General features: G+C 39.1%; 1 protein-coding gene across 1 annotated transcript in view; it reads left to right on the top strand.

Annotated features, from left to right (window-relative positions):
- Positions 1–25,283, top strand: part of LOC306835872 (protocadherin-15-like) — a 210,301-nt gene that overhangs the window by 114,883 nt on the left and 70,135 nt on the right. The window contains exons 14-20 of the mRNA XM_079362649.1: positions 3,573–3,707; positions 7,788–7,937; positions 10,055–10,248; positions 11,208–11,340; positions 12,290–12,369; positions 17,526–17,619; positions 23,094–23,222. Of these exons, the coding sequence (XP_079218775.1) occupies positions 3,573–3,707; positions 7,788–7,937; positions 10,055–10,248; positions 11,208–11,340; positions 12,290–12,369; positions 17,526–17,619; positions 23,094–23,222 (915 nt within the window). The remainder of the gene's footprint in view (positions 1–3,572; positions 3,708–7,787; positions 7,938–10,054; positions 10,249–11,207; positions 11,341–12,289; positions 12,370–17,525; positions 17,620–23,093; positions 23,223–25,283) is intronic.

Genomic DNA, 25,283 nt, shown 5'->3' with positions numbered 1-25,283 from the left:
AGGATTAAAACTGAATGTGTGAAATTGGCTGTTAAATAAAGTTACAACCGTTACATAATAGATCATTAGAAGCACAAATCAGCTGGTTCTAGCAAAATATAAGCTAACACAATGACAGTCGAAGCCCTGCGTTATACAAATAGGCCAATGAACAGTGAAAAATCCACACCATATAGCCAATTTCTTTATAAAAGGCCACTTGTTTCATACTGATACATATTTATTAAAATACATTCAGACTATTATTACATTTGTAGAATTTATCTCCATATTACGTGATATTTGACACACGGAAGTTGTCAAGATCTAAACCAAAACTAACTTTCCCTCAAAGTGTTGCATCAGCCTCTGCAAACTTTCTTCTTTCCAAACTCCTAGATAGCTTCTCTCTGTGCATCCATGCGAGAATGTTTCATGCATCACTCTGAACCGAAAAAATATCAGTTCTTTTAATCTTTGCACTTAAAATTCAAACACAACACTCTGTCTTGTCTTTTTATCTCTACAACACTTTATTTGGAGTCTGCAGCAGTAGAGCCGTATCGCACACAATGGTGTTAAACTTTTAATTCCGTGGCTCACATGCATTGCCAAACCGTGGGGATTCATACAGATCACAGATCAACAATGATCCGTTGCACCACTGCTTAGCACTCTTAATAGCTTTAAATAGGCCTACTTTTATTTCTGTTAAGCCAATTCAATTAAGGGATTGGACTGCTTAAAAGCTCTGCATCACCGCTTTAATTGTTATTTTTACAATATTTTGAACAGCAGTGTTGTGAAAATATATTTGGAAAGAGTTTGGAGCTGCTGATGCAGAAAAGTTGAAGGTGAAACACATTTGTTAGTCGTTTAATGTTCATTAAATGAACTCAATTCGTTCTCTGTATAGCATAATGTTACTGAAGGTGTTTGTTGTCATATTTTCCATTTGTACTCAAAGTATTGACAATATTACAGTTTAGATTTCAGTTTTGACCACCAATATTTGTCTTCTCAGCTCTTCTTGGCTGCTAGTTCATATCTAAATTCACAGTAAATACATCAGCGATGGTTCAGCGATTCCTGGTGATAGATTTCATCCCTCAATATTCACACTGAATTCTTCAACGTACAATTACGCCCGCTGTTGATTTAGCTGCTATGCTAACTGTTACAAAGTTGATACAGTGTTTTGTACAATTTCAAATGGGGCTGCTTCAACAGTTAAAATAAGTAACTATAAACAAAGGACAGTCATTGGGTAGTTAAGGTTGATCTATTATAAAATCATTAATTAGCTTGATCTCTGTCAAAGTGAATCAGGATATCCCTTCTGTTGTTTCATTCATCACATTGCAAAAATAAAAAAAAACACCCTGAGAGCACTCATCACTGCTGGAGACATGCTCAACATACAATTCTAAATACTATTTTCTAGATAGAACATTTTTGCTTTCCGGTGATGTTATATGAAATTATACATGTAATATGATTTGAAAAAAAGTGTTAATGGTGAATTAAATACTGAGCAGATCTCCAGTAATGACGGGTGTGTGTAGATAACTTGAGTTGACCCTGTGGTTTTTTCCTAATGGGAGTGTGTGTCGAGAGTGGTTTGCTGTGCTGTGTTCTCTTTCTTTGACTTTTTTTTTGATATGGTGTCTGCAGCTGCCTTCGTCAAACTCTGCTATGATTCTCTTTGAACAGCAACTTTTCTCTGTCAAAAGAATGTTTTTTTATGAATCGGCTTGTTTGCAGTTGAATGGAAGGTTGTTATGCTTTAATGGGCCGTCTGATATTATTGGTGCATGTTTTTGTGTGTTGAACTGAACAACGGGGAGAATGCTTTATACCCTTTCTTATCCTCACTGCACTGATAGATTTATACTTTCATGATTGAACGCACACTGTCACACACAGCCAGAACAAATGACTACTTCCTTTTAGTCTGTCTTGGAAAATATCCCTTTATTCCGTCTTTGGAGAAGAATTAACAAATCAAAGAGGAGTGGAAACAGAGATAACAGAATCAATAAGCCACCCAGTCTTAATGTTTACCAAACTCTCTTAAAAGGACTCATTGATGGACGTGAATCGAAGCCGACTCACAGCAGTGGACCACAATTGACTTCAGGTTTATTTGTTAACACAGTCTCCCTACAGCAGTGGTGACATATCTTTGTTAGATGGCTCTTCCAGCTTATGTAGCATGTTGACTGTCAATTAGAGCTGAAACGATTCCTCGAATAACTCGAATAATTCGATTACAAAAATTCATTGAGGAATTTTCGCTGCCTCGAGGCTTCGTTAAGTTTTTTTTTTTTTTTTTTGCGTCATCAACACTTTGGTATGAGTATAAAACACGTTTAATGTAGCTGCAGCTACCTGCTCCTCTCTCTGACACACAGACACTTCAACACGCACACGCGAGCGCGGCGCGCCCCTTTTAACTTTTAGTCAGCACACAGTTGATCCGTGATCCATACGACCCAGTCGGGAACACGTGATCCGGTCAAACAGTCGGCTTTTCTCCGTTCACTCTCTCCGTGTTTGCAGCTAACATAACGATAGCAACGTCCTCTCACAGTCTCCGTCATAGACATACTGTATGTCTATGGTCTCTGTAGTCTGTGAGCGTGCTGAATGCACGCGCTGCAGGAGCAGACAGAGATACACTTTTAATAATGAACAGGCTGATTATATTAAATCTCTAATGTCTTCAAAGCTAAATCAAGAGATAACTTGTTTGTGGAATAATAATTTAGCAAATGTATATTTAAAGTTTCTCAATCTCCTGATCTGACATAATGATTGATTCTGTGATTGATTCAACAGAACATAATGCTTTCTCAATTAAATACTGTAACAGATGTGTAGGCTACACAAAACAGTATTTGTTATTTCAGCCATTAAAACATGTTTGGCCTGTATTTTTAATTTACCTGCCGCCTTGACCAGTGAATCAAAAAGTTTATTTGGGACCCTGTCAGTAATATGGTGAGTGTCAGCAGCTGTAGAGCAGAGGTGGTTGGCTGTAACAAGCAGGCGTTACCACGGTAACTGCAAAGAAGCAGGTTTGTAGGGACGACCCAAGACGAGTTAAAACTTAATTAAGCAAAAGTATGATTTATTCGATTACTCGATTAATCGACAGGATATTCGATAGAATACTCGATTACTAAAATATTCGATAGCTGCAGCTCTACTGTCAATACAAAAAGCTGAAAACCTGTATTTCTTAACGACTGCTTTATGAAGTCGATGTTACCCTTTTAAATAGAACAGAGGAAATAATTGTTTTACAATTTTTGTAGCAGATGTAATTTCCTCTTTTTATTTCTTTATTGATAACATCAACTTTAAAAAAGTATCTATTTTTTTGTTCCAGCCTCACTTTTTTTTTCAATTGTTTTCCAAGACCCACGAGGGACCTACAAGCAGATTACTTCTTCAACTCTTTGACGGATCAAAATGTACTGTCTGATGGGTTTTCTTGGCCTCACAGCTGCGGATTCGAAAAAGAGCAGATAAAACATCCACATCGCCATGGTAACATGTCTCTTTTTGTGCATGTGTCTGCTGGAAAGACGAAAGACCCTATGGTGAAGGTTACCCAGGATGACTACGCCGCGATCTTTGGCCTGACCCCGACCGGGATTATCCGCTACCTGAGGCTCCTCAAACCCGTGGACCGGGAGAAGCAGATGGTCTATACATTCACGGTAGGTTTCAAACTCTATGATGATGACACTGCTGAAAACCTCTGTGACCTACAGCTTCTTGTTCTGTGCCTCTTAATAGGAGTCATAGGGTAGGTCTATACAATGAGGCACTTTAAGACAGAAAGCTGACCTGACAGTATTGGAACATTGGGACCTTTATAAGTGGTCAAATACTAGTACAAATACAGCCTGTTCACTTGAATCAACAAATCAAGATCCATGTGTGACCACCTTTTTATAGCTTTGTATTGAAAAAAAAAAAATCTCACTAAGTAGTTGTTTATAGGGCTTCAAAATTAATCTAGTTTGAATCAAAATATCACAGAGACATAAACATTGGACATTCATAAGGCATTCTGAAAAGTGCTATTAAAAAGTGATGTGTACCTCCATAATTAGCAATGATATTTTTGTATTTGGTATTAGCAGCTTTGTCCCGTTATGTTTCTTTGACATTGATGAGCCAGTTTCTAAATTGGGTTTTGTTGGTCTGTTCAAGGTTGTAAATCACAAAGTCTCAAGCTCTTACAGCAACTGCTGACTTCATTTCCTACGTGGCAAATGGAAACTTTGAGCCAATGCACCACCACTCATACAAACATAGGTACTCTCTTGGAAATGGGTAATCAAGACAAACATTGACTCCATCTCTAACTCTCTTGCCTTTAGAAATGTAATTATTGGAGATATTCTGATATAATTTGTCCTCATAGATACCAATTTCTGTACCATAAGTTGAACTAGATATCCATCAATGAGACATACAGTGCAAGGATGACACTGAAAAGAACGCATCGACAACTGTGTGATCTTAAAAACATGTAGCTAACTTCATATCCGTATGATGACTTATTGACCCTCATGTTGTACAAGGTTTTTATTGGGTCTTTTCTGCTGCTGTAACATTGACTTCAACAGTGTGGTTTGAGGCCACTGTTTGTTTTTGGGCTGCCCAGTGGGTTAGCATCTTTGTTGCTCGGGGGTAAACCTTTTCTGTCTGGGAGTATTCTTGTGAATTAGACAGTATTGCTATCCAAGAGAAACCAAGTTCCCTGAATACTGCAGGGTTTTTTACAGGATTGACTTGGTTCACTTGGATTTTGAGGTGTACTGCTGGGTTTGGTAGAGGTGCTTGGGACAATTATAAAGGCAAGGTTTGTTTATGTCGCCTGTGGCAAGTTGACCCTTTTTTGTCCTTAACCATGTGTTTCTGCTCACTTATTCCATTCATGTCCATTAAAGTTTTCTCTGCTCTCTGGCATATACAGCTCTTAAATGCAGATTTTATTTCTTAGATGTGAGTACTTTGAAAAGCTTTTAAGCTCAGGATCCATTCTGACATTCAGCATCGCAGGGAAAGCTGGAGCTCTTTGTCTCTATTTTGCATTATGGACTGTTCAATACAGTGCACTTTAAGATTTCCATGGCCTCTTCAGCTGCATAGTCCTGCCTGCGATGGAGACATTCTGTACGTCTCTGTCTGCTACTGGACTAAAAAGTGGTTCTTATTGTCCACACAGACACTGTATTTATTAATGGACAAATGCTGGATGACATCAACTGTCTGTTACAGCAGGAGGCTTTGGAAGCCCATCGATGGAGGTCGCTATGCAGGAAATGCATTCTCACCCTAGCTTTAGTCAACCTAACGACAGGCTAGGAGGTGGAGCTGACTTTAGCCACCTAACAAACAGCTACACTACACCCAATTGTCAATCAGGTCAACTCATAGTGAGTACATCTTATCCTTCATAAATGAAAAACAGATGAGTTATCAAAAGATTCCCCCCCCCCACAATCTGCCAGTACAAACATGACATAATCAGACCTATTCCATTCTTTGAACTGGGCTGTAAACATTCTCATTTATGCTTTTTTAAATGGTTGTGTATGTGCTTACAGTGCTTCTGCAGCAAGCCTCAAACAGACACTCGACAAACTGAAAGATTTTGCCCTTCCGAGTAGCTTCATTGTTCAACACTGGAATGTTTGTTTTTTTTATCGTCAAGCTCTCAAACTATATATGTTTATAATAATAATTTAATTAATCGCTGAAATTCAATAGTTATCTGTGATTAATCACATTTTAAATTACAGGAACTGTGTGGTCTTGCTTTGCTTGCAATGCACAACTGTTTGAATTGTGTTTATTTATCTTTGTGAAAAAAACATTTGATGGCATAATAATAACAAAACAGTTCAAATGTGTGTAACTGCAATATGACAAGCAGCTTCTTGGAGAAGGAATCTAAATTGGTCTCATTACCAGACATCACAAGTGAAGGCTACTCTCCCTGAGTTCTTACTAAAAGCTTGTTAACATAACATTTACTAGATAACAGCACAAACACTTTGAAGGTTAGACTTTTTTTTCCTCTAAAGATTGTGTTTTCTTTCCAAGATTGTTATTGAGAGAAATCATGTTTTTGGGTAAATGCTTGCATCAAATCAATTTTATAATTGCCCGGCGGATCCTGGCCTGGAAGAGACAAATCACCCAGATTCAATTTAGATACTGTAAATATCAGCCTTCGAAGATTATTTTGTTTGTGGTTTGTCTCCGTTTTTACTGTCTCTGTGTGAGAGAAAGAGTTGAGAGGGGAGGCTTGCAGTTGTTTACAACTGGTTTTTGTAGGTTTGTTTTTCTGCAGATACATGTGTCAGTTCTTGCATGTGTGTTTTAGAATGGAGTGTCTCAACATACAGTTTAGATGACTCAGTAAATCTGAATCTACATTTCCCCTTTCGTGAAATCATTCCTTTTGGGAAGCTCAAACTCTACTGGATAGGAGAGAAAATAGCTGCTGTAGTTTATATTCACACACGTTTCTGATTAACACCCTCACTGCAAGCGTTTAGCTGCTGCTGTAGGCACCCTCTCAATGTATATTACAGCACGACGTGTCATTTCGAGTTCAGCGCTGAGGGCAGATGTTGGAGGGAATAGCAATTTCCCCCACAGAAACATGTGTTTCTTACTGCTGCCACAGTTGCTGTTTGGATCTCATCTCTCCTGCTCTTTATTTGCTCTTTTTACTCAGTCCACCTCCCTTCTCCTTTGCTCAGAAGTGCTGGATACTACTTCTGCAAGGGACAGATAAACAAGCCGTTTCCTTGGTTAGTAAAATGCACTTTGAGGCAGGCTTTATGCAAGCTCTTCTCTTTTGTCTATCTTTCCTACAAAACATGGACTTCAAGTACACAGTGACATGTTGAGGAACGAAATACTGCATTATAAGAACTGGAAGGATAACATAAAGAACAGTTTTGTCATTAAAGTAATCTAAAGTAAATTTCAGTATTGCATTCTCAATAGATGCAGCATTAAAAAAACTCAGAAAAACACACAATGTGAATTCTAAAGGGGGGGGGGGGGGTTGTGAATGTTACAGCTCTGGGGAACAAGCTGTACCTCAGAGCTGTTTTTAAAATGCAGTCTTTTCCTGATGGGAGGGGAATAAACAGACTCTGTCTTGGTGAGGCTGATGGACCTTGCCTTCCACTGCAGTTTTTCAGCATAGATAGTGTCCAAGGCTGAGAGACCATCTCCCAGACCAATTACATGGCGCTCACGCTTTCTAACTCTTTTCCATTTATGGTCAGCAGGAACTGTGTCGTCCTCCTGACCCTCCGGAAGTCCACAATGGCCTCCTTAGTCTTGGTGGTGTTTAGGATCAGGTTGTTACCCAAGCACCACTCTGCCAGGTGTTGGACCTCCTGTGTGTTGTAGGACTTGTTGTTGTAAATGAGTTCCACACACAGTGGTGTCGAATGGCATACTTAAATATGGTGCTGGATGAATGGAGAGGGACACTGTCTTGGATGAAGCGAGGAGGGCTGAGCACACAGCCCTGCGGAACACCTTAGTTCAGAATTTTGGGTGATGATGTCAGGTTGCCTGTCCCGACAGTCTGTAGTCTGTTGGTTAAAAGACCATGATGCATGATCAAAATGATGAAGGAAGTCAAGACTTTATTATGAAAAAAAGGGATGTTTCTGTCATTTTCTCATTATAAACCTCGTTTTCTTGTCTTCAGATTGTTAAGCTTGCATCTGTATGTCTCTGTCTTGTCATCACAGATGGTGGCATCAGACGGCGTCCAGCAGAGCAGCCCGGTTACTGTAAACATCCTGGTCATTGATGCCAATGACAACACGCCCACGTTTGCCGAGGTATCCTACAGCGTTGAAGTCTTCACAGACATGCAGCCTGGCGAGACGGTGCTACAGGTAATCGATCCAACAATCGTTAGCTCGCCTTTTCCTCTTTTTCTTCTTTATCCCTTTCTCTGGCACTCTGTTTTACACCTCTGTCTTTGTCCCCATCACACAGACCTCTCTCTCTCACACACACACACACACACACACACACACACACACACACACACACACACACACACACACACACACACACACAGAAGGTCTGTCATGCTCAAAGCAAGTAAGCACCACAATCCCAATGTATTGTGTTGACAGGCAAGCTCCTGGAACTGTTCCCTCTGTCTCATCTGCCAACGGGACAGACGAGTCGGAGAGAATGTTCTTTCTGTCCTGGGAAACCCTTTACCAAGTAGATCAACTATTGTGACCCAAGTGAATGCATAGTACAAATGGTCAATAATAACCATTTGTAAGTCTTACCACAGAATAAGAAGGATTTAACCTATTTTTAACAGATCAACAAGAATTTCCATAATGTGATTGCAAAATTTGGAATATCTTCAAATGCATTGTATCCCTGGGCTCTGTACAAATAAACACAATACATGTTCATTCAAACACTTAAGAATATAGAAATGAACAAAATGTCTTTCTACACTCAAGAAGTTTCATGCATTAATTATTTTTATTAAAATTGGGGTTTGGGTGCAAGGCCTTTTGTTACTTTCACCTGACACTTTAGCTTACTGTGATGTCATATCTTTAGGCGCCTCCAGAAGTTACAGACCTCTGAAATCTGTGAAACTTAAAGTAAACATGATTTTTTTTTTCTTTTGCTAAAAAGCTATGTTAAACACAACCTCTAGACATCTGACCTGCGTGATGACTCCACGTTTTTAGTATGTAATGACATCAAATAAGATCGATGTTCTGCTGTTTTATATGTAGGATCAAAACACCATCGACAAACATGATGACAAAAAGAAGTGTATGTGAAACAGCGCCCCCACCACGTCCAACCCCAAAATATCAGGTTATTACAATAACGTTTTTTTTTTTTTTTATCAAAATGGATTAGGATCATTGTTTATGGTCTTTAATCTGTACACTGGCTTTAAAGGTCACAATTTCTTGACCTTTATCTTTTTCTGAAAATCAACCAAAGCAAGCTTATGTGCACATGAACAGGACATTATGTAAAAGGGCATCCCTTTATAGAGGCACATGTATAAACAATGCAGTCTTCAAAATGTATTTCCATAAGTGCATTCTGCTAAATCTATTAATGTTTCATGCTCATTCATTTTATTGTCTCTTATTTGGCAGTCAGAGCAGGATCTGTTCCTCTTTGTAATGGTCTGTCCTCTTAGCACAGCCACTCCAAAGAATGTCAGACGCTGTGAAGGTCAAATTTAATCTGCCTTAAAAAAGCAAAAGTTTGGCCCTGCCTGAGATGAGACCAGGGGTCACTGAGTGTCTGCTATGACCGCTTAACTGATTTTTATAAGCCGTTTATTAGAGCTGTAGTCCCCCCTGAGAATGCTGCTGCTTATTTGATGCTACTGCATCAGGAGCATGAAGAAGGAGGTCCAGGGCAAGTTGGATTAAAGTTTCAAGGCCCCAAAGATATGAAGCCAACTACAGCATGAGGGCGCAAAAATACAGGCAGCGGGATGCCTTGAATAATTGGCTTGAAGGAAATGGTGGATGCTTAATTTATGTGACAACAAAGTATGTTTGAAATGATACATTCATATGAACAGTAAAGCTTTTTTTCCCCCATCCAGCTTCCCAAGAGAAACGCTCGGCAGCTGTCTTTTCACCCTCTATTTACATGAAATGTAGCAGCGTCTGATGATTTAGGTCAGCAAACAACAATCAGTAGAAGTAATGAGAGCACAGCGGGTTGGAAAAGTTAAATTACGTTATATCTTTCATACATTAAACAAAGGTCATGTATTCATTAGATAATTATAAGGCACCAACGCTGATTCTTCTGCAGGTTGGAAGCTTCAATAAGCCCCCCCACTGAGAAATATTTCCTGCTTGATTGGTTGAGTGAGCATTGCTGGCAGCTGTGCAGAACTCCCTCTGCAAAAGCACAGACCAAAAAAAAAAAAAAAAAAGCAACATGTTATTTTGTTTAATGCGTATCCATGTCTTTCTTTCTCCTTCTCCTCTCCCAGTTGACGGCAGCAGACGCTGACGAGGGCCTGAATGGTCTGGTGACTTATGAGATACTGGCCGGTGATCAGGGAGACTTCATCATTAGTAACCGCACTGGACGCATTACCGTAGCCCCTGGTGTCACTTTAATGGTGGGAAGATCTTATGCATTGACTGTCAAGGCCTCTGACAACGCACCGGAGATCCAGAGAAGGTACTGTAGTCAAGCTTTGCACCGATATGAGCTCTCTCTGCAATCGATCCGACACTTAAAAGGTTGTTTTGCATCAGTAGAAGGAATGGTTTAATATTTAAACCTGCTGTGAGATCAGAACCTTTTCATGAAGAACAGGTTCGATTCAAGGTTATTGCTCAACTCATGCAGGAATGCACTGTTTTACAAGTCCTACCTAATCTGATATGTGCTCAAAGTTACTCACAAGATATTTTCTGATAGGCATAACTTCTCTGGAACATTAAATATGAAGAAATATGGTGAGAAATAGGATTTCTGAAACACTTTTGTCAGTCAAAAAGTGCTCTTGATCTATGTGACATTGTAGAGATTCTTGTACGAGATGTTTTTTTTTTTTTCCCACAATCCTCTCTCTGTTTTCAAATTTAAAGGCCAAAAATAAATTATGTGTGAACGCAAAGTATTGAAAAAGAAAAAGTCCACATTATCCAGCCCTCACTACCAAGTGAATCAAAGCCAATTAAAAACATAATCAAGACACTGAAAAGAATCAAGCTAAAGCAAACTAATGGCCGACATAATACATTACAGCCATTTAACAAAAGACATCCCACGTAAAAAGAAAGAGGTAAGAATAACAAAATAGCCACTCAGTTATGTTTTCATGAGGTGACCAACTGAGAAGAGGCAGGCGGGTTTTAATCAACTTTTTTTCTCATGAAGAAATCAGGAACCTTAGGCTTGCATTGTGTTTGACACTAAAGAATGGTTTAAAGGAACATTAATCATACCTTTCCTTTTCTTCTTTTCGGCAATCAAAAAACTCACACAGGAGCATTTTAGTGTGGGATTGCAAATTATTAATATTTTCCACTGTGCTGTGGGCAAGGTTCTTCACAGCGGCTCAACGCGCTGTCAAGAAGCAACAAGTGCAGTCAGTGGGCTGATGTTTGCTTTTCTTCCCCTCCTTTTGCCAGGAGCTCCATCACTACAGTGTACATCGAGGTTTTGCCACCAAACAACCAGAGCCCCCCGCGCTTCCCGCTTCTCACTTACAGTCTGGAAATCAGCGAGGCCATGAGGATAGGAGCGATTCTGCTCAATCTACAGGTGAGCCAAGAAAAACGCACACTAACGTGTTACAACACATATATCATAGTCATGTCTTATTGAATTAGGGAATAAGTGGGATGCTCTGACTTGAAAGCTATTGTGAGACATTTTTTTCTTGTTAAAGAACAAACTGAGATTTATAGTGCTGCCTCTGCACCTAAAACAGCAAGCAAGAACATCAGCAACAAGACTAATGAGTTATAGTATGTAATGCCTTGTTAGAGCCCGAAATGTAACCATTACCCAAAATGTAACAAAAACCTGAAGTGTTATAAAAAAAACATGTAACAAAACCAAACAAAAACCTTGTTGATAATGTAACAAAATGCTGAGCCCAAAAGGTACTAACTTTGTGCTCAAAATGTAACAAGTTGTTACATTATTAGGAGAAAAATATTTTGCCTGCCCCATAAAAAAGGCAAAAAGTTACGCAATTTTGGTCTCAGCATTCGGTTACATAATGGACCAGTTATTACATTTCAGGTTTGTTACATTTCTTTCTATTGCATTTCGGCCTCTAACATGCCTTTATCAACTTCTTTAGGAGTGGCTGTCGATCGGGGGGGTTACAGCACTTTTTTAAAATGTTTGCATACATAATAGTAGTACTATATAAAACAGAGTGATACATCTGGCTGGAATTTTTAGTCAGAAAATACTAAGAACTGGACAAGATCAGCAAAAAGACATAATGTGTCGCTTTGTCTAAAATCGGAACTAAAAGATCCTCACTGGAGCTTTAAACTTTTTGATCATTTTCAAGTGTTCCTTTATTTTTAAGCAACAAAGTTACTTCCTTTTTCTCTCCGCTTTCACTCTACTGAATACATATTCCAACTTTCACTCCAGTCAAAATTCTTGATGCACGGCTGTCATATCTCACAGCCTTCAGCTTTTATGGAACAACATGATCTTCAAGGTCCTGCTTCTCTTTTCCTTCCCCCAGGCCACAGACAGAGAGAATGACCCGATCACGTACCGCATCGTGAGCGGTGATTCCCAGGGGGTCTTCAACCTCTCTCAGACGTAAGTCAAGATATTTTTCAAACGTGAACGGGCTGCATTAGCTATTCCAAACCAAGGTCAGCTTGAGAGAGATGGATGATAGTGGAGATATTCAGTGGAAAGGCTTAGCTTATGATTATTGATTGGAAGTATTTTGCTACAGTTTTCCAAATTACTGCAAAAGACGAATATAGAATGCTTTTTCTATCACTTTGGGCTTTTTATAAGCTCATGGTGACATTTAACATTTTACCGTTTAATAGTTGAATTTATTACATTTTTGTCATAACTTTTTTTGTTTAAATCTTTTTCATGTACAGCACTTATCGCTGCATGTCTGCACGAAAGGTGCTAAATAAAGGATTCTGACTTGAGTTTAAAAAACGACAAAAGGTTGAATGCTGTCTTAACAAGCCCCAGGCAAACTATAATCATCTCCAGAGGCCTCTTTATCTCACCGTTAAGACAACTATAGGTTTTCAATACCCTTTTGGTTCATGATGTTCTTTAAATTGCAAAGGCGGTATGGACTAGTGGGGAGCGTTGGTCCTTCAAACAAGCTGACAGAGTCTCATTAGATCCCTTCCTATACCTTGGCAGCCTGAGTTTAGTGATGGTTTTGGGGAAGATGGAGCGAGAAGAAAAAGAATGGGCAATCATGATGGTAGCGAGTACATTCTGGCTTGCCAATTATTGGCTTTGTCTGATTTATAAGCCAATATATATGTGCTGCTGGCTGTTGGCACCATCATGAATCCCAATTAAACCTGTAGAAAAGTACATGTTTTTGCTCTGGCTGTCTCCCTAGGTTATTTGTGTTCATGATACCCAATCTGACTAGATTTGTTTTACCAAGGTCGAGCCAATTGTATTGGTGAGGCCCAAAATCACAGATTACTCTTAATGGGAAATTACAACTTTTCAAACATGACCCACAGTTTGTTAAAGAAAGAAAACCTTATTGAGAAAAAGGAAAGGAACAAGTGCACAGTGAGAGGAGGGTTCAGGACAAAAAAAAGGCATTAACAAGAAACATACAGAGGTTAGACAGAAATATCACCAACACATCAATACAATGGTTGCGAATGGAGCAGCACAGGCTCAGTCTGTAGGGGATTTGATAGGTCGTTTGCCAGATAAATTCCAGCTTCAAAACAAGTCTGGATATTGGGCCAGTAGAGGTGCCAGTTTAATTCCTGAGCACCATTTTACTTCTTGCAGGCTGCAAGGCGCCAAAATGACAACCGCATCAACACTCTCTTATGTGTAGTCCTTTCACCTTAAAATCTCTCTATTAGCTCATGTTCATGGGCTCCTGTGCATGTGTTTGTATGTCAGTCTACATGTGTGTAGTATGATCAACAACATTGGGGATATATATTTTTTTTTTCCCCCCAGGATTAATAAAGTATATCTTCTTCTTCATCTTTAAATCATTAAAACCAGCATAATAGATCATGCATAAATATTTTCAAGAAACTATTTCAAACAGTAAATATTTAAGTGGAGAAAGCATCGAGCAAAATTAGACAAATATAAGAACGTGAGGTCTAAATAATGCAGGAAAACTTATCATGTCATCATTTTAAAAAGACATTTAATGCTATCTCTGTTGGTTCGCAGTTCTCCATGTCATTGTAAATTTGAAGCATGATCCAAAGGCAACTTGACTTGGTTGAAGGTCATCATCATCTTCAACCAAGTCAAGTTGCCTTTGGATCAAGCTTCAATGGTGAATACAGGCCAAAATTGGATGCCTACTGTTTTGAGGACTCAAGGTCAAAGAATATTCGGGGGTGTCACATCTGCATTACTAAGATGACAACTGACAAGGAGGGAAAAAAAGATATTCAGTCGTTCATTTTGAGATTTTCACAAGCTTTATTGTGAAACTCTGTAATATGAGGAGAAGACAGGACAAAATCCCTCAAAAAAATTCACAATATTGTCAAAACGTGATGTAACCCTAATGTAAGGTGAGCGAAAAACATTACTATCCATGATTCTTTTAAATAATTGTATAAGGCCAAGAAGATAATAGGCAAGGCTCTGAAAAACTCATAAGTAAGAATACAACTTATTTCATCCGCTGGTGTTTGGTTCTGCATTCCTTTTTTTTTCTCCTTTCATTTCTTATAGCTCCTTTTCTGAGAGAATATGTTGTCTATAACTCCAAATAATTCTGAAGAAGAAAAGGCCCTCAAGTATCTGACCTTACGTCTCGTAATCAACAACAACACTCTTAAAAACCCACCTCACTCAACCGCTACAAGGAGCCAGAGAGAGGCATCAAATATTAATATGGTCAGTGCTTTCAACCATCCCTTAAATAAGCAAGTAAATACTGAGGGAGGAGACGTGGGGAGACTGAAAATCGAGGACCCTGCCAGACACGTTCCAGGCTAATTGATTAGAGCTTCTTTTGTCTGCATCCTCAGACTCCAGGCTTCACGAGGACAAGCTGTGTTGCAGCGCTGAATCATTGCCTTTTGTTAACTCCTAATCTGTGTTAAAAATGGTTTCTTATATTCTTGAGAGGTTTACTTGAAGGTTTCAAAACAGTAATAGTAAGCAAATCCATGGTGACATGGGATACTGCTCTTGTTACCGAAGCCACCGTGGTCTGGGATATGATCGAAGTCTTGCTGAAACAGAGCCACACGTTCCCCTTCAGTTCATCACTTGTGAGGCAGAAATATTACAATCCCCTCACAAGCTCTCAGCAACCTTGCAATATAATAACTTCAAGCAGCTGCTGATAAAGCAAATGAATCAAAGAATGATTAGCTGGTACGGCTGATGAGTGCGCAATATACAAAGCCCCACTTCACACGCTCATTTTTCAACCCCTCAGAGCTGCAGCATGATTCAGTGAGGAGCTTTTTGCATGGCTGCATGTTCAGACTCAGGCTACATATGGAGCTGGTTCCATCCTGCTATTATGAATAATGAGCTCTCCAGTCTATAACTCACCATAAATGGGACAGGTTCCCCTGAGGTAGGGGAGAATTGCTACAGATTCGCTCAACTTTATGGTGTTTAACAGGATGCGGCTTTGAATCAGAGGCTCCGTCAACAAGCAGGTACGATACAGAGAGCGTTCAGTAATCATATAATGGCGAACAGAGGATACAGAGGCAGAATCACAATTAAACACGTTGTTAAAAAAAAAGACTAAAGTATTTATAATTCCCAGGCCTTGTAGGAACAGTGTAAACTTAACAGCTGACACATGTAACAGTAACAAAAAATAACAATCAGAGTTATGCCTACAGAGTTTGTTATCTTTATATTTATTTCAGTATCAGTTTAAGATATCAAGGAAATATCCATGGATGTGGATACTTAAGTTGTTATTTCAGGGCCTCCTCCGCGATCGTTTTCCAGTTCGACAGCTGATTGTCTGACTTCCAAGTGAAACTGGAACAAAACTGGCCAAGAATTGAAAGAAAAGCACAGTCGATAATTATCGATGAAACCAAACACTGCTGTGTTTGATCAAAACTAAAGGTCTAAAATAAATATATTATTATTATGGTACATATCAAATGTAAGTTTCTTTCTCAGGCTTGGCTTTGATTTCAACTTGTGTAATAACTGAACTTTTCCTTTTTTTTAGTCAGATTCTTCAATCAGAGGGATAATTCTAATCTTCGTTATTCGTGATTCAGATCAAAGTCATGACTCAAGGGTTTATTCAACGCAACCTCGAACTAACTTTCTGTATATCAAGTCCAGTTAAGCCGTAAGAGAAGAGATGATGTGAGCAGAATGAAAGATCGTTCAACTCACTGTGACTGTGGGATGGATAGCCTCTAACCGGCAACTGTTGTCACTCTAGACCGGGCTGTAAACAGAATCCTGTCCGTCTGTCTGACAACATCTTTTCATGTGCTGTGACTCGTGAGAGGAGGCGGGGCGCGATCGCACATGATCAGCGAACCTCTCAGGCCAAGACAGCTCGAGCGTGTTTCTGCACTCCAGCTGTCGTAAGGAACAAATAACTCCCCGGGCTGACTTGGTGCCATTAATCACTCTAATCTATGTCATCATCACCATCAAGATAATCATTATCACGGCAACTATAACTACTTCCCATTTATGTCTGCATTGTCATATGCCCATCAAAGCTTCCTGCTCCTTAAGCTGAAGTGAGAATGCCAGTCTTATCCTCGTGTTTAAATAAACATGAGCGGGATGCTGTGATGCATTTTGATGGTGTTTTTTTAGAAAGCTGCTTTTGCCCTCTTGAACCACCGAACATCAGACGTTGGATTAAAAGCAATGTGTTCTCCAAAAGTGGTTGCAGAAACAGACAATTCTAATTAAGGTTATGTTAATTTTCCTGTCAGATGTTAAGATGAGGCTCTGTGCTTTTCTGTGGTTGTGGGTTTGAGAGGCAGGGGGAAAAAAAAAAAAAAAAGCAGCGTTCAGGTTCTGCCTTGACTGTTTGGCCAAAGGAGCTTTAAATTAGAAATGTGGAGGAGCAGGAGGACAGCGGGGAATTGCAACAGGCATTAATCTAGCGGTGCATTCAGATGCATTTGTCTTTCCTTCTGTTTGTGGTTCCGCCAGAGCCTCTCCTGAGTGTGACTTTGAAATTGTTTTGTGTGTTACCGTGTGTGTTTCCACATTTCCACGCACATGTCTTGCGTGCCTGTGTGTGTGCAAACTAAGATAATTCCGCGTATACTGCTTGGGAATGCATTCCCATTTTGTGTTTGGAATGCCAAAATGCCAAATGATGCCTGGTGGAGCACGCAGGAGGGCCGCTGTGTCTGCTGCAGTCCTGGGATAAAAAGCATGAATCTTTCTGTCTGTAGTCGGTGTGCTTTGGGAGCAAGAGGCAGGCTACAGAGAGCGAGAAAAAGACAGAGTGGGAGTGTTTAAAATCCCACCTGCTCCACTCGCTAAGCTCATCTCTTCTATCATCAGCCATGTTTTATAAATCTGTCTTATCTGGAAGTAAATAAACTCTAAAGTGCAGCCCTCTCCATCACACTCTATTGCATCAGCTGCATTCAAAGCTGTTGAACGAGTCTCTAAATAAATGTTCTTTCTTCTTATGATGCAAACAAGCCCTGTGTTGTGTGTTTTTTTGTGAGGAAGGTTGTTTAAAGTCTCTAGGTGTTTGTTGGTGCCTATAATACAAAGTCTTTTCTGACCTCTCTCTGCAGGATTGGCCTTCTCCTCCTGGGAAAGCCACTGGACAGAGAAACCACAGATCAGTACCGTCTGATTGTCACAGCCTCTGACGGCAACCCTGGAGGGGTGAGACACAAAGCTTTTTTTTTTTTTTTCTGATGCTGATGGCCTGATTCCTCTGAGTTGATGATTTTTTGAGCGCATTTGGAACACATTAAACTCAAATAAGATCTTCTCAAAGAAGCTTATTAGTTTATAAATGTGGCACACTGTACCAAAGTGATCCATTAGCCGGGAAAATCATAATACTCAGAGCATTTAGAACTTGGTTTAATGCCCTGTGATTTTGTCACATTTCCATAAAATCTGTGGTAGCATGAGGAGTCAGAAGCATCACATCTTCCAAATCAATTCAAATTTTTTTTTATATATACATGTGGTACCTTCTGCTCATTTTTACATGGAATTTTAGATTGGAAAATTGTTAGTTACAACTTGCAAGATCTGGCAAAGTTTTTTATTTACAAGTACAAAGGAGACCTGCTGCTTGCAAATTTCTTTAATTACAAAGTGGGTTTTGTTTGTATTTTACTCTTGGCTTATTTAAGCTGTCGAAGCCAAGTTGTATAGTAATTGAACAGTGTCCTCTTGTATTAGAATAGATCTTTTTTATTATGGTATGAAAACAACAAAACAACATGATTGCAGCTTGTGTCAGTGGCAGCACAAGCGGACAGACAGGAATAATAATAATGTAAAGACAAACATTACAACATGTCATACAAACAATAGCTAAAAACACTTTAGTAAAAAAGAAATGGCAGATAAGATTGTAACATGGTATTCAACATTATATACTGCAGGTAACTTGCTGAGATTGACAAAGTGGTCAAATGCATTGGTTATACTGTAGCTGTGAAATAACTGATCGGAAAGGGTTGGTCCATGTTCAGTCTAATTGACAAAATGCTTGATTACATAGCAGCAGAGAATGATACATGCTGGATTTCTCGTCACAGCTCCAAAAATCTGATCCTGTATTTCCTGTCATGCAAATCATTTCATTAATGCCAACCTCTTTGAAAATCCATACCTCCAGTCTGTAAGGCAGGCGTTCTGTTTTTAGTAATAAGTGTCCAAGCTTAAGCTCTGAAACCCTGTGTGATATTATTCTGACATCGTCAGTGGTTGTTTTTTTTTTTTGTTTTTTTTTCTCAGATTGTCACTTTTGATCTACAGATCTGAAAACGTCATTTAATTATGTGAAATAGGTGAAGATTATCATTAAAAAAAGACACTTACTTGTCATCGTGGGTTGTGTCTTTCATGTGTTTACATCCCAGAGCTGTCTGTGCAAGTTAGCTCAAAGAAACTGAGGACTCTATAACTGGAAGTGAATGCTGGCTGCTCCATCTCCCACCGAGAGTTGATAATCATATAAACTGTCTTAATTAAATTAAACTTCACCTCAGTTGGCTCGGTTTTTGCAGCTGCCTCTGTTCCAGCCAGGCAGAGGTGAAATGTGCTTTTCTTTTTTAAGATGCTGCGTGTGATGGGTAATGAACATTAACTGATGAGTTGTCACAGAGGTGATGTTGATTGGCCCCTTCTCATCTGCACACATATAAACACTCACACCACAGCTGCATTTTTTTATTTTTTTGGTCTTTTGGTACGCTTCAGGTGTTGGGCAAGTGGAGACATGTAACCCTTTGAAAATGAACTCTCTGCTGGTGACTGGAAATACAAACAAAGAGTCTGTATCAGCATATGTATCAGATTTAAAGCATTAATGAGCTTTTAGGGTATACAACTATTTGAATGCACTATAAGAGACACTAGAAGAAGGCCTTTTTTCATACACAATTTTCATACATTATCAATTTACATGGATTATTGACCTGAACAGCCTTTAAGCTTCACCTGTATATTTTTTTTAAATATAAAGTGTTGAGTTGAAGGTCACTTATTATCCTCCTTTTTCAGCAAGTTGAAATGAATCTGAAAGGTCCCCAAAACATGTCTTTGAAGTTTCTTGCTCAAAATCCACTCTGATTCCTGTATTATCATGCCCATAAACCCCTCTGTTTCAGCCCTGCTCAGAACAGGCTGTTTTCGTGTCTGTAGCTTTAAGTGTAAGTGAGTTGAGTCTGACCACGCCCCTCTCTGAAGGGTATGTGACTGGAAAGCACACATTTACTGAATAATGGAGCAGGCCAAAGACAAAAGAGAGGTTGGACTTTTTTTCATAATTGAGAGGGTTGAAGACAGACTAGGTGAACATATTAGTGTTAGAAATTCATGGTGAAGCGCATTTTGCATTATATGTGACTTTTAAAGAAATGAATTAATTAGCAAGAGAACATATGGGGATGACAAAGGGTTGAGAAGCATACATGCCAGTAGGTTACAGTAGAAGTGAGTGCTCTTGAACTGTCACAGTGCAAAATAAATGTATTAATTTCAGTAGCTGGAGCTGAAAAGTCGGACAGTGACAGGATCGGAGAGCCGACAAGTAAAGGTAGAGCAACATCAGGGGCGTCACATATCAGAGTGAGGTAACCACATGCTGCTGCTCTTTGTCCTAACACTGATGGACTGTCGTACAAAACGACACCCTTTACCAGCATGTTGTGTGTGTCAGCTTAATGTCCTATCCAGAGGGTGAATAACCGGCCAAATGTCACTGCTAGAAAGAAATGCTGTCACAACAGGAAGTAAGTCAAATGAGCAAAAGGGCTAGAGTACTGCGGGAGAGTGGAAGCGAAGGTGAAGAACTCATTCAGCGAGGCGACGCGCTGCGAGGAGACAGGAAGAAGATCAAAATAACCACAGGAGGAGGGGAGAGAAAAAAGACTGTGATGGAGAAAAGGACGGGGACACTGTGATTTGGATTTGTAATTAGTAGAAAACTTTGGTAACCATGGGAACCTCACACTAGGAGCAAAGCAAAGCGTCTTACCCCCCGATGCTATACGTCTATTTGAGTCAAATCTGCAGATACACACAAACTTTTCCCATAATATTTGTTAAATTACACCTCGGACGCCTACCAGTGCATGAAACAAATTGAGCTAATCTGTGTGACCAATTCCAAACGTGTATTCTCAATAGTTGAAGCTGTATTCATAACCACAGAGCAGACTGAGGTCTTGAAAATGTCAAGCAAGGATGCAGGATAAAGCTGTTCTTCTTGTCCTCTGCAGAGGGACTACATGACTCTTAACAGCCTGATCATATCAGTCTTTGCAACACAGCCTTTGGTCAGAGTTGTCACTTGAAAGGCAAAGCACCAGCAGACACCTCTGAATCCTTCAGACGGCGAGGACTGAAGACAAGGCATCAGAGAGCTCCATCTATTTTGTGCTAAATAAATAATAGCAGCTCATTAATCGTACTTGTGGCCGTCGGAGGTAGGATTTTTAGCTTTGATAAGTACTCCCACACAAGGATGGAGATGCTAATGTGCTCCAGGTCTTCTGTGAAAAGAAAAATAAGTAGATCTTATCACCACAGTAAGCTGTGTCTCCTTGTATGCTAGTTTAGGGTTGTGAAAAGAGCGATGGATTCATGGAGTGTAAAGGTTTTGGCATCGTCCGCCATGTCAATTGGACCACGAAAGGCACGATTGTGTACATCTCACAAGCTGGAATAAAGAGAGCAACAATGATAAAGGAATCCCCGACAGACAGGGAGATGAAGGTGACGCTAACTAGGTCATTTCCTTCGTGACAAACCGCTGAATGTCTCATCTGCCACCGAAACTTCAAACACATGTCTTAAGGGGTTTAATTTTTCCTTCACAGGCCAACTCCTCCCTAAACCCTCCAATCCCGCCTTCCCCCGGAGGAAAGCATTTGCAAACTATGTTGCAGTGAGCACTGAGAGATCATAGAGTTTGCATGTTCAGCTGTTTTCTCTATGTTGATTTATAGGAGTGCTATAGGTGTGCCAGTGGTGTCATTGTTTGAAGGTAGAGGGGAAGTACAATGCTCTACATAGGTCCTACAAATGAAAAAGTCACTGATATGAATGACTGTGAAAGAAGAGGAAAATGTTTAAAAGATCTTAAAAACAGTTGGATAGAAAAAATGTATCTACATCTTTGTGTTCCTTTTCGCCGTACTTATTCTAAACAGGCCAAACGGAGCGGCATTTGTCAGAAGAGCAGAGCATTTTACCTCTGACTTGGCTGTGGGCCAATCCTTGAGGCATTAGAATCGCGGGAAGGCCAGGTTATGTCACCAAGAAGGGATCTCATGTCTCAACTAACTACAGTATGGTTAATTGATGACGCTCACTGAATTATACAGTTAAATAGTTGTGTAAAAAAAAAAATCAAATATATGACATTTGTGTATGATTTGTAGAAAATTGTGAATTTGTCAGAATTAAAACAGTGACACCATATTTGATCAGACATCTTGTTCAGAATGTGCTACCAGAATGAACTATTTTTAGAAATGTGCTTTATAACAGTTCTTATTTTATTAAACAGAATGTTTGGACTTAACTGCTGCCAAATTGACTCATCAATTATATTGTATTCTATACTCTGTGTGTGTGTGTGTGTGTGTGTGTGTGTCTTTGTGTGTGTGTGTGTGTGTGTCTGTGTGTGTGTGTGTGTGTGTGTGTGTTCTTGTTTCTTTTTTGATTTGGGGACCTTGTAGAAGTAAACGCTTTGATTACTTCATGTTTATTTATCCATAAGTGAGGCCCCATATTGTAGTCACTTCATGAACCATTACATGCAGCATGGTAAACATGATAAACACAACATTTATTGAAGTTATTAAATGGTAATTAAAAGTCTTTCAACATCCACTAGGAGTGCTCTAAAGTTGAAATTGTGAATTTACAAGTATGTTTACGAGTGCCCTTTAAAGTTGTTTTTCAGGAAATTCTTTTTTGTAGTGAATAAATTTTGAAGATCATTTCACATGCTTTGCTGCTGCCCATTAAAGCAAAGGTAATAGTTCATGTGGAATATGTCATATTTAAACACCTCTGCATGCCAGGTTCCTTTCCCAAAACTGAAAGTGACAGATTATGTCTTTAAATGCCAGTTATTAGAAACCGCAATAACAGTTTAGCATTTAAACCAAATTATTATGTCTGCTTGTAATGCATTACAGTCAAATTTGGTTAGCCAGTTAAAAAAAAACTGGCTAACCAAAATTCAGTGGATGTTTTTATGCATATTGAAAGCTCGATTTTCATCTCATTAAAACGCACTGAATCTTCTTCACAACTCGATAGTTATCTTCTTCATCTTGAACACGCTTTGAACTAAGTTTTCATATGCTCAAAGGAACTTCTTTTTGTCTTTTGTTGTTTTCCAAAAGCTCATTCAGAGAAGTTGAACCTGTTTCATCCTGAATCTTCTTTTTTTATTACCACTTGAGCTTCAGAGAATCTCATTTTCCAAACTCTTTACATGAATTATTAATGTGCTTCTTTTTTTTTTTTTTACCAAATTGACCCAAAACAAATGTGAAACATTTTGTTTGTCTGCTTTTTATGAAGAATAAGTCTCAGTGTAAAGTAGCACCTAATGAAAACATGTCTTTATTGTGCTTGTTCCTTTTTTTTTTCCTTAGACTTCAACGACCACTGTGAACATAGTTGTCACTGATGTCAACGACAACGACCCGGATTTCGACCTCACCATGTTGACAAATTTTACAGCCCGAGAAGAAGAGGCAAACCTGTTTGTGGGACAAGTCTCAGTAAGTGTGATATTTCCTGAGACAAGTTGGTTTGTTGTTATTTTAGTGACACAGCTGCTGTTGCGCCACTTATCCCGCTTTTAAAACATCCACAGTGGAACACATTTCTAGTGTTGTACATCCACGTTTCTTTCCTCCTCAGTTGTTCTAAGCTCTGAGCGACTCATTCCTCATTGTTCTTCTAGATCAAAAAAACTAAACACTTCTCTTTCCAAAATGATAAGGGTTGAACAGATTTGTATCCCAGAGCTGCGTCCTCAATGTCTGGCTTGGTTCTGCACCACCAAGCAGCCAGATTTGTTTAATTACTGTTGCAGATGAAACAGCCCTGATGTTTGTCAGTAGATTAATCTTAGAGTAATGGCAGGAAGCATCCTCTCTGAGTATGCACCTACTGTACATGCTTACTAACTAAACAAAAGAGGCAAAGATCAGATCTGTTGTTTATTCCCTCTTCTTTCCCTGAGGCATACCTGATTGTAAGTATTGAAGCAGCAGGGCTCCACAGGGAGGAGTTGCAAAGTCAAACAAAATCTTTGTATCATCAAAGGTAATACGATTAAAGTTTTCTGCTTGTCTCAGGAACTGATATTTGATTAAGTTTTACAATATCACAATTTGAAATTGAATAACAAGGGTCCAAAGACAGATCATGAGGGAATAAGATTGAAAGTAAATGAGGTAATAGCTTCATAATGTGTTACCCAATCTAAAGAACATGTGAAGGAGATATGTAACGAGTTGCACAGCTGAGTTGTCTGATATATTGCTGTCAAAGAGAGGGTTGGTAATATTTAAAAACTAGCATGATTTTGAATGTAGCATTCCGTCCGCACTCCGTCAAAACCATGAATTATTAATTTGTGTCAGGACCTGAAGACAATTTCAACCAAAATCTTAGAAAGAGTATCTGGATGAAATTACCTATCCTGCCTTTAACATACAAAATGAAGCTACATACACTTTTGTCTATGTGGATCTTATATCTACAAAATATGTTCATATCTTCATCTCAGATCTTAAGAAAAGTCTCACAAAACTTTTCAGTAATTAGATTTGAATACAAATGAGATCACTACAGGAAATAAACATCAAGAACAAATTCATTTGTTTTTATTTTCTTTATCATATCATTGTTACCGCATATGCAGAAGAAGAAAAAAAAACAATTTTCCCTGGGTTAAAATGCAATCTCCTATCACTGCCATTTGTCCCTTCTCAGGATATACACCTAACATTAGGAATCCCATTTCACTTTGAGGCCAGTTATAAAATAAGATTCCAGAAAATGTTGCGAGTTTATGACCTGTGAAATAAGACAAAAGGACATGAGAGAGAAGCTTGGCGTTTGTATGAGATACTTCCAGTCCCACTTTCATGTATTTCCTTACGAATGCAGCCAGCAGCTACATAGATTCTGGCTTAGCCTTCCTCACCATCTCTCATTGTGTCCTGCCTTCGAAGGCTGCTTCAGCTGGCATCTTGCCAACCTGAGCTGAGGCTGCAAATCTCCGACTAAAAGAAGGGGAAAATCAAGGTACTCTGCACAACACAATCCTGCTCTCCATGCACATGCACACAGAGTGGCAACGGCTTAACTGTGCTAGCTGATGAAAAAAGGATGCAACCTTTTTCCCCAGATTAAACAATGTTTGATAAAAAATCACATACTCTCAAACCCATATTGGAAAAACATTATGATAGGTTCCTCTATGAGATGAGATTATGTAGAAGACATGACCACATGTTTTTTTGTTTTTTTGTTTCAAGTCTTTAGTGTATGATGACTGACATTATTTTTCAGGTTAGACAAAAGTCCTGATAGATTCCACACTATTATACCCAGATGATACCTAATTTTACCACGCTCCTCTATTTCAGCAGTTTATTTCCCCTCAAGTAATGTTATCAACTAAAACTACATCCACACCCATTCATTCATTTCATACAAGTTATATTACCTTTACAGAATATGACCTTCTTAGAGAAAACTGGGATAAAGGACTCATTATGCATAGTCCTAAATATTAGGCTTTTTCAGTCTACAGGAACTTTTCCATA

Source organism: Symphodus melops (genome assembly GCF_947650265.1).
Source record: "Symphodus melops genome assembly, chromosome: 15".
Classification (NCBI taxonomy): domain Eukaryota; kingdom Metazoa; phylum Chordata; class Actinopteri; order Labriformes; family Labridae; genus Symphodus; species Symphodus melops.
Note: the sequence above shows the minus strand (reverse complement) of the source record. Positions and strands in the feature narration are given on the sequence as shown.